We start from the raw sequence: 17,011 nt of genomic DNA, 5'->3' as shown, positions 1-17,011 counted from the left end.
TAAATTAAATTAAAATATTTAAATCACCTAATTGCAATCCTGTACGTATATATAGATTTCTTTTGTTGGCAAACGTCACTCCATACTCTTTTAAGTAAGCACTGAGATTTAATCTATTATATATATAACATAATTTCTGGTACTGTTGAGATAAAAAATAAAAAAATTGAAGGAGACGTGCTTGATTATTAATGTTATGCTTGTTTTCATTAAAAAATACAGCAAACCCCACCTTCCCCACAATATTTTTCTTGAACTGTCTCTTCTCTCTTCCTCTGAATTAAAGCTCTTTAGATTTCAAGAAACTATTCCCCATTTGATTGTCTCTGTCTCTCATTTCTCTACTGGGATATGAATACTAGGGCAAAACATTCTCATGTCTGAAGTCTCTGAACTATCAACACAATCGCAGAAGCGATTCTCTTAATATCAACTTCAAATCCAAGACCAAGTAAGTTCCCTTCTCATATCTCTCTTCTTTCTCCAAAAAGCACTATAATACTTTCTGTGTCAGTTGCTCTTTTTACATGATATATAGATTGCATTCAACATGAACTCTCTCTTCTTCGCCATTTATTTTTTTATTATTATTATTTTGATTTGTTTGTCAAACCTACCAGCCGACTGCTGATTCTGATCAACTAACAGTACTAACTTCGTTCATCTAATACTTGAAGTTTTTATTTGATTTTCTGCAAATTTATATTTTTCATGGCTAAGTTATTGTTGATGTCAAGTATGGTGTTCATTCAACAACTTTCAAGCAGAATAAGGTTCAACCATCAGTCCAATGCATTTATGCAATACGCACGGATTTCCAAACGACATGTTTTCTTCGCTTGATTTTAAGAATTAATTAATTAATACCAAACCTACCTCCATTAATTGATATTTTATTTGCTACCTTTCAAGTGAATGCTTACCGACGAAAAAATAAATTAATCTTCCTCCCTCCTACTTTTATTTTCAAATAATAATATTGGAAATTACCTCTGGGTTGCTTCTATACAGACATTTGAGTATTTTAGTTAAGAAGTTTTAAGTTTAAATTTTTTCTCAGTGGTTAATAGGGAGATTGTCACTGTTAACTCTTATTGGATAATAGTTTGAGATATGTATAAACTTGTGTCGACATTCTTGATCATAATATATATATATATATTGGATAAATTAACAAATCTACTCTCTAATAAATTTATTTGTTGGGATGTATATTTTTGTTTATTTTATTTTTATTAATTATTTTTTCGCTGTTGTTCTAAGATTTATATATCTATAACTGAACGTGATTACAACACAAACGGTGATGATGATTAAATTGCATTAAAAAGAGGGTGTATTATTTCGAAGCGTCATCATTATTACATTGGAAAATATTTTGGGAAAGAGAATAAATAGTAACTTGACATTAGTTCTTTTTGACACTTAGTACTATTCTTATCTCATCTCATTATTAGTATTTGATTTTTTTGTTTTAATTTTCTAAAAAGTAATTGCTGTGGTTGTTTTAATATTTTTACCTTATTTTATTCTTATTTTACCTAAAATACAATATTTATTTTCTTTCACTTTTTTTCTATTTCAATTATTTTTAAACCCTTTAAATTTATTAATTTAACTAAACATTCAAAAAAAATTATAAAATCGATTGTCAATATTTAATGGGTGGATAAAATGTTTTTGTTAATTTTAAAACTTTTATTGTAGAAAGTGTTTAACTAAATTAACAAATATAATGATTAAAAAAATAATTTTATCAAACACATTTTTAAATTCAAATCTTCCCTTGTAATAATAACTCAATTCAACTTTTTAAAAAATACTACTCAATATAATAAGAAAAAAACACAAATATTATTTTAAGAACAACCTTTTAGAAAATGTACAAAAATGAATAGAGAACTAATTATCATGTGCGGTTAAATTTAATAAATAGTAATTAATTTTTTTTTAAAGACTCTACTCTTAAACTTATGAATAACTAATTGTTAGAGATGTTAAAAAACCGGGTCCAGGCTTTTGTAACACTCGGGCCCAGGCCTGGAAAATCAGGTCCCGGACAGGAATATTAAACAAGGCTTGTAAAATTATATATAACCCTCTAATTAAAATTTCATAAAATCCCCTTCAAATTTACGGTTGCCCTCTAAAAAATTACCAAAACCCCTTATAAATAACATTCAACTATCTTCAATAAAGTAAAATTTTAATAAACCCCTTTAAATTACACTAGGCCCCATTTATAACAAATTTTTTTAAAAAAAAAAAAATCCCTATTTATTGTAGACGGTAAAAAATTATACATTTGATTTTGTGAGGATGAGGCCACCGACAACCTGCTAAACCAACGAGCAGAGACACAAAGAAAGGAAAGATGAATGCAAAGTCCTTGACACCGATGTGGTGTCTACCATAAGTAATCGGACGCTCAAATTAGCACAAGTAGAAGGAAACTAAGTAAAGGAAATGAAGAGTTAGAGGTGATAGAAGTCATCATGAACATGGAATTATGGCACAACAACCGTTGTATAGTGGTCATAACTTGACTCTACAGTGAGAATTGACGACGGTGAGTAAGAGTATAAAGAGAGAATTTGGCAATGTAAAAGTCAAGTCTAGAGTAAGTTTTGAGTCCCTTCTAAGGGGGTCAACTTTGGTGTTTATAGGAAGCTGAAGTGGTTAGAGCTTCCATGAGACTTAGAGTCTCGTTGGGGAGTGAACATCGACTCTACATCTACTTAACTTGGTGAAGACGTTGCAATCTCTTTCCGAGTATCACGTCATGTGACTAGAGACCTGGAGTTCGTTATGACTCAATTAAAGAGACGTGAGACTTAATTCATAGAGTTGATGATAGACTAAGTAACTGATATGCCGGAGTATTTATGGCCTAATTCGTAGAGTTGTCTAGTTTGTAGAGTGGCCCGACTTGTAGAGTAACCTAGTTCGTGGAGTGGATTGTCTCATGGAGATCATAAAGCGCGTCGACCCGTAGAACGGACCAACTTTTAAAATTAGCCACTTCATAAAGTGGATCCTCTACGGGAGGGCTTTGAGGTAGTGTCAACCTTGGTTAGGTTGCGAGGCGTAGAGCCAATTGTTTGTAGGCCGTGGCATTGTGCCAATTGTGGTTGGGCCTATCTATGACCTAATATGGATTTTTACCCATATTATTATATTAACCAAACATGCCCAACACGGGTTTACAAAACCCCAGCTTTTTCCTAGGCTTTGATTTTAAGAAAAAACCTGAGTTGAGGTCGAGTGAGCCTGGTTCAGGCTCGGGGTTTTACATCCCTAGTAATTGTTGTAACATTAGGAGAAACGTAATTTGGATGATATAAAATATTTTGTTTGATAATATTTAAACAGAAAATGATAATAAATTTAAATAAAAGTAAATAATACAGATTATGCATTGTCAATTACGTAATAAGATTTGAGATTAATCTCTTCTATATATATGAACACTTAAATCTTTTAAAATTTACTAGATTACGCAATTTCCCATTTTTCGTTATATAATTAATAATTTTTAACGAAAAAGTGTAGCTTGATTTACATAGATGCTTTTATTGAAGGATTAAGATGGAAGAGAGGCTTCTGGGATCAGAAGCAAAAGATGATAGTAATTTAAAAGGTAGGATTTGGGCAGAGTCTAAAAAACTATGGAGGATTGCACTTCCAGCAATGTTAGCAAGAGTGAGTCAATATGGTATGTTTGTGGTTACACAAGGATTTATTGGACATATTGGGGAGGTTCAACTTGCTGCTTATGCCCTCATCCAAATCATTGCTGTCAGATTTGCAAATGGGATTTTGGTAAGATTTTATATTCTTCTACTTTTATCTTATGCTTAATTAATTTCTATTTCTATGTTATGTTTAAAGGGAAAATATCATAGACTACCCTTAAGGTTTCTGAACTTATTACTAGAAGACAACTTTAGCATTCTTTACAAATAGACCCTCAAAAGTTTGAAAAAAGTACAATGATTCCCCTTTGTTTTATTAAATGGATCTTGAAAGTTTAAAATCTTTATCACAGATAGTCCTTTGCCATAACTTTATTACATTGTCAATTAGGTTTACAAAACACTTTTTTATTAGACTAAAAGTTTAACATTTTAATCCCAATGGGTTGATATGGTGGTCAAGAAAGTTTGCTCTCTTTATTGATTTCTTGGGTTCAAATCACATTGAGACCATCTATCACATTTGTCGTTTACTTGGAACATTGAGCTTATAGGGTATTTAATAGACTTTAGGGATTAGTTGAGGTGCACGTAAGCTAGCTTAGACACACTAGTTATTAAAAAAAAAAAAAAAAAAAAGTTTAAAAAAAAAAAAAAAAAAAGTTTAACATTTTATACCAACACTTTCTTACAAGACCAAAGTTATCATTTCACCTACATATCATAATAGAAGATATAATGAAATTAGAGCAAAATTGTATTTATGTAAGTTTTAAAACTTTGAAGGTACATTTAATAAAAAGTGTAAAAGTTGTCAATTGAGACTTGAGTGATCGATTTAAAAAGCTTTAAGGGTAGTAAAAAAATTCTCCCAATGTTCAAAAGGGTGTTACTCTTAGCTTCTACTTGTTTTTATTCAAAATCGTGATATGCATGGATTGTTTTAAAGGGTATCAACTTCTTCTAGCTTTTATAAGATAAAGAGCATCAATTCTGTATAGCTTTTGTCATACCTTTCACTATGATGTAGCTTCTTCCTATTGTAGCTGGTCCCTTTTATAATATATACAATAGTCCCTGTGAAGTTTTTGTTTAGTGGCAAACAATTATGGCCCATCAGTTCTCCCCCACAAAATTTAGAATGGGCTATTGCCCAGTCAATTACCTCGAAGTTTGGGCCACTGCTGGTCCCGGTTTTAATTATGGTTTTTTATTTTGTAATCTATTTCAATATAAAACTATTAAAGATAAAATATTGAAAATTAAAAAAAAAAACACAATTCTTCTTAAAATATAAAAGTGAGCAGTAATTAGATGCTCTACATAAACAGTAATATATTATTTTCGGATTTACATCTGCATTTACATTCGGCTACATTTACCAGTGGCCCAAAATGTAAATACTCTTGTCCCACCAAGATCATGTAATCATTCACCTATAATTTATATAACGTGAAATCATGCATATATGTAATATAAATAGGGATGTGATGGAAGGAGAAACCTTTATTTATTTATTTTACTTTTCCCTTATTTGATATTATTTTATTTTAAATTTCCCCTTTCTAAATTAAATTCCTAGGTTCATCCCTATTTATAAATGTCCATTTCTTTGGGCTTGTTATAAGCCAATATCGAGCACAATGTAATATTTATGCTGGCGACTACAGTAGTGTTTGCTCTCCCCCATCAGCACAATTTTTCTGGTCAAAATGATTAGGCATATGGAGCATAGAGAGGAAAAATTAATTATGCAGAAGTGAGAAGGTTTAATTTAGAACATATTTATATGATCAGTTTGGCTTATACAATCAAGCAATTAATTAACATGGTTTTTCTATTATGATCAATTTTGTAGCTAGGCATGTCAAGTGCGACAGAGACTTTATGTGGGCAAGCATTTGGAGCAAAACAATACCATATGATGGGCATATACTTGCAGCGATCATGGATTATAAATATTGCTACTGGAACCGTATTGCTTCCCATATTCATATTCGCTGGAGACATTTTCAAGCTGCTTGGTGAAGAATCCGACATCGCTAGTGAAGCCGGATACATCTCCTTATGGTTCATCCCCATTCTCTATTTTTTCATCTTTTGTTTGACCATCCAAAAGTACCTACAAGCACAGCTCAAAAACATCATCGTTGGGTGGCTTTCAGCCGTTGCATTTGTTATTCATGTGCTCTTGTCATGGATTTTTGTTAACGTACTAAACTTTGGTATTCCTGGTGCCATGAGTGCAATGATAATAGCTAGTTGGTTTATAGTAATTGGAGAGTTTGTTTATATCTTTGGCGGTTGGTGTCCCAATACTTGGAATGGATTCAGTTTGGCTGCTTTTGTTGATTTACTTCCTGTTTTGAAGCTCTCAATATCGTCAGGTGTAATGCTTTGGTAAGTGCATTAATTTCTCTAGATTTTCTTTTTAGTAATTCCATTATCATAAAGTATTAACTTTTCATTTTTGTTCCTCTTGTGTGTTTAATTATCATCCATTATAGCTTAGAGTTATGGTACAATGCTATTCTGGTCCTAGTGGCAGGATATATGAAAAATGCCACAAGTGAGATTTCAGCCTTCTCTATTTGGTGAGTTTAAATTTGTACCTGAATATAATATCAAGTCCTCATTATCAAGATATTATCCTGCCGGTTCTTATGATGAGACTGGGATTTGTCTCTTACACACCTTAAATAGTGAGGCACAATTCATGTCCCTCTTTGATTCGAGCTCAAGACTTTATCCTTGGAATCGAATTAAGAGTAGCTTTGAGCCCCACTATTTGAGGTGGGTAAAAGAAAAGTCCAAGCTCCACCATAAAAGTGGGTAGGATAATATTTAGACAGTGAGTGGCAGTGTTACACCGAATCTAGTTTTTCTTACTGCCTTATGATTCCAAACATAAGCTAATTAATTAATTAATTTGATTTCACATTGTAGCCTCAACATCATATCTTGGGAATTTATGTTGTGCTTTGGCTTTCTGGCTGGCTCTAGGTATGACTTTCATTATTCAGATCTCCATAAACCATTATGAATGAGGGTGATAGTTACTCTTACATAAAATGGAATCATGTTTACAGTGTGCGAATTTCAAATGAATTGGGGAAAGGAGATGCGAAAACCGCAAAATTTTCTGTGAAAGTTGCAATTAGCACCACAGCGAGTATTGGAATGTTCTTTTTTATAATGTGTCTAGTGTTCAGCCATGGTATTGCTAAGATTTTTACAAGTAGTGAGGTAGTAATAGCTTCTGTTTCAAGCCTCTCTGTACTACTAGCTTTCTCAGTTTTCCTCAATGGCATCCAGGCAGTACTCTCAGGCATGCAATTTAGATTATGCAGACAATAAAACTTGTAAAAAAATTAATTTAGAAGATTAACTTCATATAGTTAACATGTAAATTGTTAATTGCAGGGGTGGCAGTAGGTGCCGGGCGGCAGACTGTGGTTGCATATGTTAACATTTGTTGCTATTATTTCATTGGCATTCCTGTTGGTATTATTCTCGCATATGTAGCCAATATGAAAGTTAAGGTAGGCGGATGTGTCATTTAATTCGATTGTTCTGTAAATTAGCAAGGGTTTGTCTTTGTTCATTTCACAAACAATAGTTTTGTTTATATGATTTCACAGGGTATATGGATTGGAATGCTGCTTGGAGTTGTAACGCAAGTACTTGTACTTGGCTATATCACCTATAAAACCGATTGGGATCAACAGGTAAATGATATAAATTTTCTAAAAATCTGATTGAATAGTATCATCACTCCTCCTGCGGTCTTAATCAAATGTTTATCCTATGATTGAGATTGTTGTAGCTTAAAAAATTAATTAATCACTTCATTCATAAATTATAATCATAAAAGTGTTTGATAAATTGATTATAAAATAACGATATTTATAAAAAGATATGAAAAGTTAGCAAGGGTAACTTTTAAAAATGAAGTTATTTTTTAAGTTAATTTGTAAATCTAAATGAAAAATATAACTTTATATAATTCTTCTAAGTACAGTATAAACTTTACACAAAAACTTAATTCATTGAATAACCATTTTAATCATTCTTAAATTATTAATTAAATAATAATTTATTGAATACAAATTTTTTTAATACATTTTTTTAATTTATTGAATACTCGTTAAAAATACTAATTTCAAACGATAAAAACATATTGAGAAAAATGGTCATTTACTATACAATTTGCACATTAAATTTATCAAAATTATATTTATAGCTTTTAAAAATTAAAGCAATTTTCAAAATTTATTTACTAAACACAATTCCCGCGATTTTTAAAGAAAAGATTTTTTATATATATCTGATGATACTACTATTGGCTGTTTTAGGTGAATGAAGCATCAGCACGACTGAATAAGTGGCTCTTGAAGCCTTCAGATGAATCCAATGGCAGTTAACTTTAAAGATTGATTCCTTCTATATATATATATATATAAGGAATCAATCTTTAAAGTTAACTGTGAGCAAGATCTCCAATAAAACAACAATTGAATGGCTTGAATTCTTGTAAATTTTTGGTTAACTACTTCAGCAACTTTCATCGTCTTTAATGAGTGTTTTAGGAAACATGCCCTTTGAGATAATACCATGTGAAATAGGAAGAAACCCTTTCTTAGATTTTTCCATATTGAATCTTTTCAATATCTTGTCGATGTATATACTCTAACTTAGGCCAAACAACTTACATGATCTATCTCGATGGATCTTGATACCAAGGATGTAGGTTGCTTTTCTTAAGTCTTTCATGGAGAAGCACTTGGATAACTAAGTCTTTACCATCTGCAAGTTCGATATATCATTCTTAATTAATAGTATGTCATCAACATACAATACTAGGAATATCACTACGCTTCCTCTGAACTTTTTATAAACACAAGGCTTATCTTTGTTTTGATGAAACCAAATTCTTTAACTACTTTATCAAAACGAATGTTCAAACTCCTTGAAACTTACTTAAGTCCATATATGGACCTTTGCAACTTACATACCTTTTTTGCTCGTCCTTCGAAAACAAAACCATCGAGTTGTGTCATGTAGACATCCTCTACAAGGTTTTCATTCAAGAAAGTAGTTTTAACATCCATTTGCCAAATCTTGTAATTATGGTATGCAGCTATTACAAGCATTATCCAAATGGACTTTAGCATTGCTACTAGCGAAAAGGGTTCATAATAGACTATATCATGCTTTTGTTTGAAACCATTGGCAACTAGCCTATTTTATAGGTATGCACATTACCTTCTATATCAGTTTTCTTCTTAAAGACCCATTTACATCCTATGGGTTTAACCCCTTCGGGTAAATCCACCAGAGTCCATACTTGGTTCTAGTACATGGAGTCCATTTCAGATTTTATGGCTTCTAGCCATTTAGAGGAATCTGAATTCGATATAGCATCATCGTAGGTTCTAGGTTCATTGCCCTGATAAACCTGTATATCGTTGTGCTGAGTCATGAGGAAACCATATCTCTCGGGCTCATGGCGTACTCTCTCAGACTTACGTAGCTCTCGAGATCCATCATTCTCAAGTATGACAAAATTTATCTCACTACGTAGTTTGGTTATATTGGCAACGACAATAAATGTGGCCACAGTGGGGTTGAGTTGTCGCTCAATCTAATTTATTATTCCAGTCGTTCGTCTAGTAATTGAATACCAAGTTATCAAGGATATCTGAGGTTGGTACTATTTCTATGCCTCATCCTTGATGAGATAACAATTGTTGAAAAAATTTGATTGTATGGTAATCATACCGTTGACATGTATCAAGACTCCGCTGATCTCTATATCTGGGTGACCATAATGCCTAGCTAGAAGCCAATCTTGGTATGTGCGTAGTGAGACGATTAATTGGTGGTTAATTGTGAAACTACTTACTGCCAACGTATTAGAGAGCCCATGGGTCGCACATATAGGCGGTAGTTTGAGGATTTTGATTTAAGGGGCATTTTCATCTTTTTAGATGTGAAAGCAATTTGGTAAGTTTGTTGTGCAATTATATTTGCTGAGGTTGTTGCTTATGCCTAATTTTATATTGGAATTTAATTAGCAAAATTACGTATTTTATTTAAGGGTATTTTTGGTAATTTATTGTTCAATTAAATTTACTGAGGTTGATTGCCTGTGTTCAATTTTATAAGGGAATTTAATATAGCAAATTACATGCGTATAATTATTGATATATTAATATTTAGGGATGGGCACGGGCTGGGGACCCTTGTCTCTGGCCCCGGCCCTGGCTCGAAAGCCCAAAGGGATTCCTTGATCCTAGCCCGTAGCCCGTTCGGAGAATTCAGGGATTCCTCGAATTAAGCTCGTTCCCTAAACGGGGAATTCGGGGATTTGAGGGTTTTGTACTTTTGTGTCTTTTTGGGTCCTTATTACCATTTTCTCCAAATTATAATATACCATCCAAAAAGAAATTAAATCTATAATGTGCATATTAAACATAAAGACCGTCATACTAAATTGATAATATATTACAATTTGTGACAGATCTGTAATCAAAAGATTCAAAACATAAGCTGCCAAACTGCCAAAAAGACCCCCACAATCCACATCAATAGATTCAATACATCACACTATCAAGATTCAACAACCAACATACAACACCTAACATTCCATTTCCATGTGTAGCCCACAAACAACCTGTAGACAAATTTTAGATTATTACAAACCTAAAAAAAATCTAAACCATATTAAATTGCATACAATTAAAATATGGAGAAATAAACCTGTCACATATGAAATCCAAAACTTTTCACCAAAAGTATCCATATCATCAAAATTATACCACTTCAATCTTCAATGTCCTTCCCATCAACTAAAACTTTTTTGAAATGTTGCCATACAACTGACCCAGGCCTTCCAGTTCTAGTAACATAAGTTTCCTCTTGGGGAAGAGGGGAAGGGTTGAACCAAGGGTATCGGTTGTGATTGGTATACTAGTTCCCTGAGCTGGAGATTGTTCTTGGTCATTCCCATCGGATGGAATATTCATGTGGGAACTCGCAATAGATATTTTTTGGATGCTTCAGAAAATCGGTTCACATCCTCTTCTAAACCCCTTCTTTTGGTCAATATTGACATTGTGTAATATAACCTATTAATAACCTACAGATAACACCCACAAAAGAATAAACATGTTAAAAAAATAATTGCAAAAAAACCCCTACAGCAGTTTACACATTTGTTAAAAAAAAAAAAATTGCAATTGCAAAAAAAAATAAAAAATAAAAAATAAACATGTTAAAAAATATGCGAACTGTAGTGCACTTTGCACAAGCAAAACTGCATAGCAGATACAAAAGTGCAGTTTGGTTGGCAATCTGCAGTGCAGTTTGCACACTGCACAGTAGGTGCAAACATGAACTGCAAATACAAAATTTTCAAGCACATAAAATCTTCAATCACATCACACGAACCAATCTAAACCCTTAAACCCGACACAAAATCTTTAAACATAAATGCATAACTCAATCAATCAATCTAAATGGCACATAAAATCTTCACTCATACGAACCAAAACTGATGAAAGCCTGAAACTTTAAAGGAAAACAAATCTACTTTTCTTGAATCTTGATGCGAAGGGCACGGAGAAAAAAGACGTGAAGAGGCGAAAAGCCACTGATGAAATGTGGAGGTCGGAATCGGCGAAGAGGCGATGATATTCCAGTGAAGGTTTGACGATGAAGAGGCACACCTTGTTGCATCTTTTTTACTAGATAAGAAATTTAGGGTTTCACTTTCAAACTTTGATTGCAATATTCCATTGTGAGTTGAATGGATTTAGGCATAATTTGTGTTTATAAATGAAGGGCAAAACTGTTATTATGAAAACATAACAAGGGAAAATGGTAATTACGTAATGGAAATATGGAATCGAAAATTTGAAAATCATTTAAAATGAAGGACAAGGTCCACACTCCACAAGGTGTCAAAGACTTTATTTATAATGATTAAAAAAAATTATAATGATTATTGCATTTATTATAATCAATAGCGGATCTAGAAATTTCTGTTAGGATGGGCCAAAATAAAAACTAATTACATATTAATATATATTTTTTTCGATTAATGATTCTATTAGGGTAGACCAAAATCCAAAAATTGTACATATTAGTATTTTTTTGTTAAAATGTCCACCCTCAAAAGTGTTAGATCTGCCCTTTGTTAATGATTATAATGAATCCAAATATTAAAATGATAATTATGATACATTATACACACACACACACACACACACACACACACACACACACACACACATATATATATAGTATAATATTATGTATTATTGTATTAAGTAATAAGTATTAACATATGATATTATGATTACAGATAATAACATATTATGTATAATGTATAATTTTTATTTTATAACATATTTTGTATAATGTATTATAATAAATTCTATATAAAGATTACCATATATATTATAATGTCTCATTAATATTCTAAATAATACATAACATTATATATATATATATATATATAATGTATGATAATACATAATATGTTATAATAAATTCTAAATAAATAACTACCATATATATTACAATAAATTCTAAATAAATAGCTATCATTATATAACAAGGGCAATTAGGTAATAGAATTGAAATAATGATTCAATGAGGAACAAAAAAAAATTATAATGATTTATTGATTTATTATAATCAATCAAAACACCAAATGATATATTACACATATAATATATATATATATATATATATATATATATGCTCTGAAAAAATAACTCTCAGGAAGAAAGATTATTTATGAAAACACATAGAACCAATAGAGGAACACAACAGAGAAAGATTGAACAAGATGGGTCCTGCGTCTGAGAGAGGAATTGATCATAAACCCTGAACGGAGGATTTCACTTACAACTGGAGACATGAATCTCAAACATCAAAAACAAGATATTCAGCATCAAGATTTACAGGGGGGAAAAGAAAGCTCTCNAAAAAAAAAAAAAAAAAAAAAAAAGGAGAAAATTAAAAGAGAGTTGCTGCTCCTTTAGCCCTAGCAGCCCTTCCCTTTTTGTGAGAGATTGTTTTTCAATTCTTTAACAAAATCTGGATATCATATGTGCTGTCTTTTTCTTGGATTGACTAGAGAAGAGATCAAAGACATTGAAGGAGCCTCCATCTCCCGTATAAGCTATAATCCTTGTATGGATTATTTATTTTGTCTGTGTGTATATATATATAATATGACCCTTATCATGGGATTTGAGTGATCAATGAACCAAAATTTTGTTTTATTCCACTGCCAAGGTTCATTGGTTACTTATATAAGCCACAATCCTTAAGATCATTTCACTTACCATTACCAATTTTAGTTTATAAATAACAATAGAAAACTCATATTCTTGTAATCCCTCATATTCAAGGGCGGATTTAATGAATGACACTCAATTTTTTAAAAATTTCAGATTTTATATTTATTTAATTTTTTCCCGTATAAAACTTTGAAATTTTGAGAACAGAACAGTCTGACCCTTATGGTAAGTTTGGATTTTGTTTTTGTAAAACCTTGTTTTTAATCCTAATATATTTATTACATATTCTTTGTGGTTTTTATTTTTATCCAAGGAGATCTGTGAGTTTTTTAAAGTTTTATTGGGAGTGAAAATGAAAGGAATAAGAGTTGTTGGGTTTGCATGTAACTGAGGGGAGAAATTTGGCCATTTTTACAATAGAAAGCTGATCAACTTATTCCTTTTGTTCTCCTCTATGTGTGATGTGCTTGAGGTTATTGAAGAAGACGGTTTAAATCTTGAACAAAATGGTGAAATATGTAATCTATTAGATTTAATCTATTCATTTGATTTTGCATTTAGCTTGCATATGATGAAAAATATATTGGCAATAACTAATGAGTTGTCACAAGCATTGCAGAGAAAAGATCAAGACATTGTAAATGTTATAGCCCTAGTCAAAGTTTCCAAACAATGGTTACAATTGTTGAGAGACGAAGGATGGGAATCTTTGTTGAGTAAAGTTTTTCCATTTTGCCAAAAACATGATATTGTCATTTTGAATATGGATGATATGTTTGCAATTCGAAGGCAACGATGACGGAGAGTTGAGCACATGACAAATTTGCATCACTATCGAGTTGAATTATTTTATACAGTGATAGATATGCAACTTCAAGAACTTAACACTCGTTTCTCTGAGGTTAGAACTGAGCTATTTCTTTAATTTGTATGACATGTTTAGATCAAAGTAATTCATTCTCACTTTTGACAAGCATAAGTTGATCCATTTTTCCTAGTTTTATCCATCAAATTTTTCTACACTTGAGTTGATGGTACTTGAGAACCAGGCTGAGACTTATGTTATTGACATGTGATCTTGTGATGAATTTGCTGAGTTACAAGAAATTGGTGATTTGGCTAAGAATTTAGTTCAATTTAAAAAAGACATTTTGTATTCGTTGGTGTATAAGCTTGTGAAACTTGTATTGGTTTTACCAGCTACAACTACGACTGTTGAAAAAGCTTTTTCTACAATGAATCTTATGAAAAGTCGGTTACGCAACCGAATGGGAGATCAATGGATGAATAATTGCTTGGTCACCTATATTGAGAAAGATGTATTTGATACAATTGACGATGAGATGATTATCCAGCGTTTTCAGAATATGAAAACTCGTCAAGGACAATTGTAGAAAAGTTATTTTATTTTTACAAAAATTATGTTTTTTGAAGATTTTTATTTGTATTTTGTAACTTTTTGTTGAAGCTCATTGTAATGAAAAAAAATATGAATATGATTGATTTTAATTTATTTTTTGTTTATTTTTTGCCCTCATCGAGTGAAATTCCTTGATCCGCCATTGCCATATTCAATATAAGAATAGTAGACGTGGACTTGCAGTTAGCTCACCAAACCATTTTAAAAAGAGTTATTGTCTTTTGATTTAATCTTCATTGCTGATTATATCCAATTTCATCAAGGTCAACCGGATTTCTCTAATTAATGTTTTGTATCAATATACTAGGATCGTGATTCTTTGTTCTTGATCAAGTAACTATGATGTGTTGGTAAACTGATTTTCACAATAAGATATAAAAACTATTATAAGGTTTTTTTTTTTTTTTGTTTTTTTTGAAAAAATAAAGGGTTTTTTTTTTTTTTTAATCAATTTGCAGGCATTTGTTTTCAAAACTTAATTATGTAAGACACAAGCTGACAAGCTCTTAAACTAACAAAAATTAACAAATTCGTATAAAGAATGTTAAATTTAACTTTCAATAAGGCTAATAAAGTAATTCAACAATTCCAAATATTTCCATAAGTATTTATAAAATTGAAATTACTTTTAAATTGTAAAATCATATTTAGCTGAAAAATAATTAAAAAAATAAATTTTTGATATTTTTGGTTTCTCTATTTTTAATTAATTAATTATTTCATTTTTTAATCTTGAAAGTATTTTAAACTTATGAATGATTTTAAAATATTAGAATATGTTTTTTGTTTCCTAATTTTTTAAATATCTAATTTTTATAATTTTAAAAATATTTTAAATTTAAAATAATTGAAAATATTTAAATATATTTGTTGATTTTAAGTTTTTAACAAATTTATCTTTTAAGTTTTAAAATTTTATTTACTTTTTAAGTTTTTAAAATTTTATAATAACTAGTACTTTTGATGTTTTTCCTTTAAATATTTGTTAAGGGGCATTTATGTCTTTTAATCATTTTCTGTTAAATCAAACTGCAACTAATAGTCTTTGACTTTGTCCCTTTTTTGGCGTGTATTAAAACTTGTTTATTTTCCTAATTCTTTTTTGAAAAAAGTGTCCAAAAATTGATGGTCAGTTTGTTTTATTATTTTGGATAGGATTTTGAGAATAATATTAAGTAGTTGAATAGGAGAGTATTATGAGATAAAATTTATAAATTTATAAAAAAAACCTCCTAGGTTTGCTAATTTAATAAGCACCCCAATATATAAAAATATTGTAAAATGACAAAACACTCCTATCACCTGCAGTGCCAGATTCTGACCACCACCATCGAAATCTGGCTAAAAAATTGCGTAACAACACATACCGGTCAGATCTGACGGGTATGGCGTTGATATGGCCTTTTCCGGCCAGATCCACCACGGATCTGGCCAAAAAATGTCAAATCTACAGCCAGATGTGGTCGTTGACGTCGAAAAAGGCCAAAGAAGTCCATCTTTGGCCGTCAACGACGACCAAAGATATGGCGGTCGTTGACCGTCAACGACAGCCATTTCTTTGGCCGTCACTAACGACCAAATCTGACCTTTTTCGGCCAGATCGGTGAATTACTGGCCAGTTTTGTTCATGGTGTAGGCCGTTGTGACAGATTCCGGCTACCACCAATGCTGGTTGTCGGAATCTGGCAAGTATGAGTTGTTGGGGGTGTTTTTGTTAATTTTTAAACTTTTTTCTGGGAGTATTTATGAAATTAATAAACTTAAGAGATCAAAAAGTAATTAAAAAAATATAATAATATTTCTCAAATAATGTGCCAAACAATATTTGGGGAATAGGATTGGGAATATGGATAGAAATAAGGAACGAAACGCACTCGATAAAACCCCGAAATGAGGAGTATCGCAAAAATTGTTAAAAGAAAATTATGGTGCGTCTTTTATAAATCCGTCTTCTGTTTTTCGAAAATATTAAAAATAATAGATAAATGCAAAAATGAAAACGCATTGAACATATTTGACTAAAAATAATATTCTAAAAATGTGAAAATGAAAATGCATCGAGCATGGTTCTTTGAAAATACAAACAAATGAACAAAAAATACAAAATTTATTTCGTACACAACCGATAAAACACATTTCAAATTATCATTTTCTTTTCTTTTAAAATAATTTGTATTAAATATGTCAGGTGTTGATTCTCCTTCCTTTTATATTTTTGTGATAAAATCTTAATTTGAAACTGAATTTTTTGTTTTACAAAAGAGGAGAGAGAAGATAAAGAGAAAAACAAAAAAAAAAAAAAAAATCATATACAAACATTTTTAACACATTTTACAAGGGAAAAGAAAAGGGAGAAATGAATTCATAAATTAACGGTTTCATGATAATAAATAGGTAAAAATGATTAGTATATAGAGCACTTGAGAAGAAGGGCTAAGCAGGAAGCTGACAAAGTGCATGCAACTGAGTTGACACATTGCCTTCCCCTTCGCTAAAACCTGTCTGCTCTAGTTGCATTAATTACGCTTCTTCATTCTATATTTATCACTACTCTCACTTGGTTACTTATACTTCTTGGCTTA

At 31.1% G+C, this 17,011-nt stretch overlaps 1 protein-coding gene across 4 annotated transcripts; it reads left to right on the top strand.

Annotated features, from left to right (window-relative positions):
* Nucleotides 1–238: 238 nt before the first annotated feature.
* Nucleotides 239–8,387, top strand: LOC116106495 (protein DETOXIFICATION 24-like). Of its 4 annotated transcripts, none has more exons than XM_031392856.1 (10): nt 239–451; nt 3,582–3,822; nt 5,554–6,095; nt 6,203–6,289; nt 6,642–6,698; nt 6,785–7,023; nt 7,119–7,237; nt 7,337–7,423; nt 8,051–8,101; nt 8,160–8,387. In XM_031392856.1, exons 2-10 carry the CDS (start codon nt 3,589–3,591, stop codon nt 8,199–8,201), a joined length of 1,458 nt encoding a protein of 485 aa, XP_031248716.1. In that variant the 5' UTR covers nt 239–451; nt 3,582–3,588; the 3' UTR covers nt 8,202–8,387. The 4 variants fall into 4 exon arrangements, with proteins under 4 accessions (XP_031248716.1, XP_031248717.1, XP_031248719.1 ...); XM_031392857.1 differs by having other exon boundaries at nt 3,567–3,822; XM_031392859.1 differs by lacking the exon at nt 3,582–3,822.
* Nucleotides 8,388–17,011: the final 8,624 nt, after the last annotated feature.

This window comes from Pistacia vera, unplaced genomic scaffold, assembly GCF_008641045.1.
Source record: "Pistacia vera cultivar Batoury unplaced genomic scaffold, PisVer_v2 Contig518, whole genome shotgun sequence".
NCBI lineage: Eukaryota > Viridiplantae > Streptophyta > Magnoliopsida > Sapindales > Anacardiaceae > Pistacia > Pistacia vera.
Note: the sequence above shows the minus strand (reverse complement) of the source record. Positions and strands in the feature narration are given on the sequence as shown.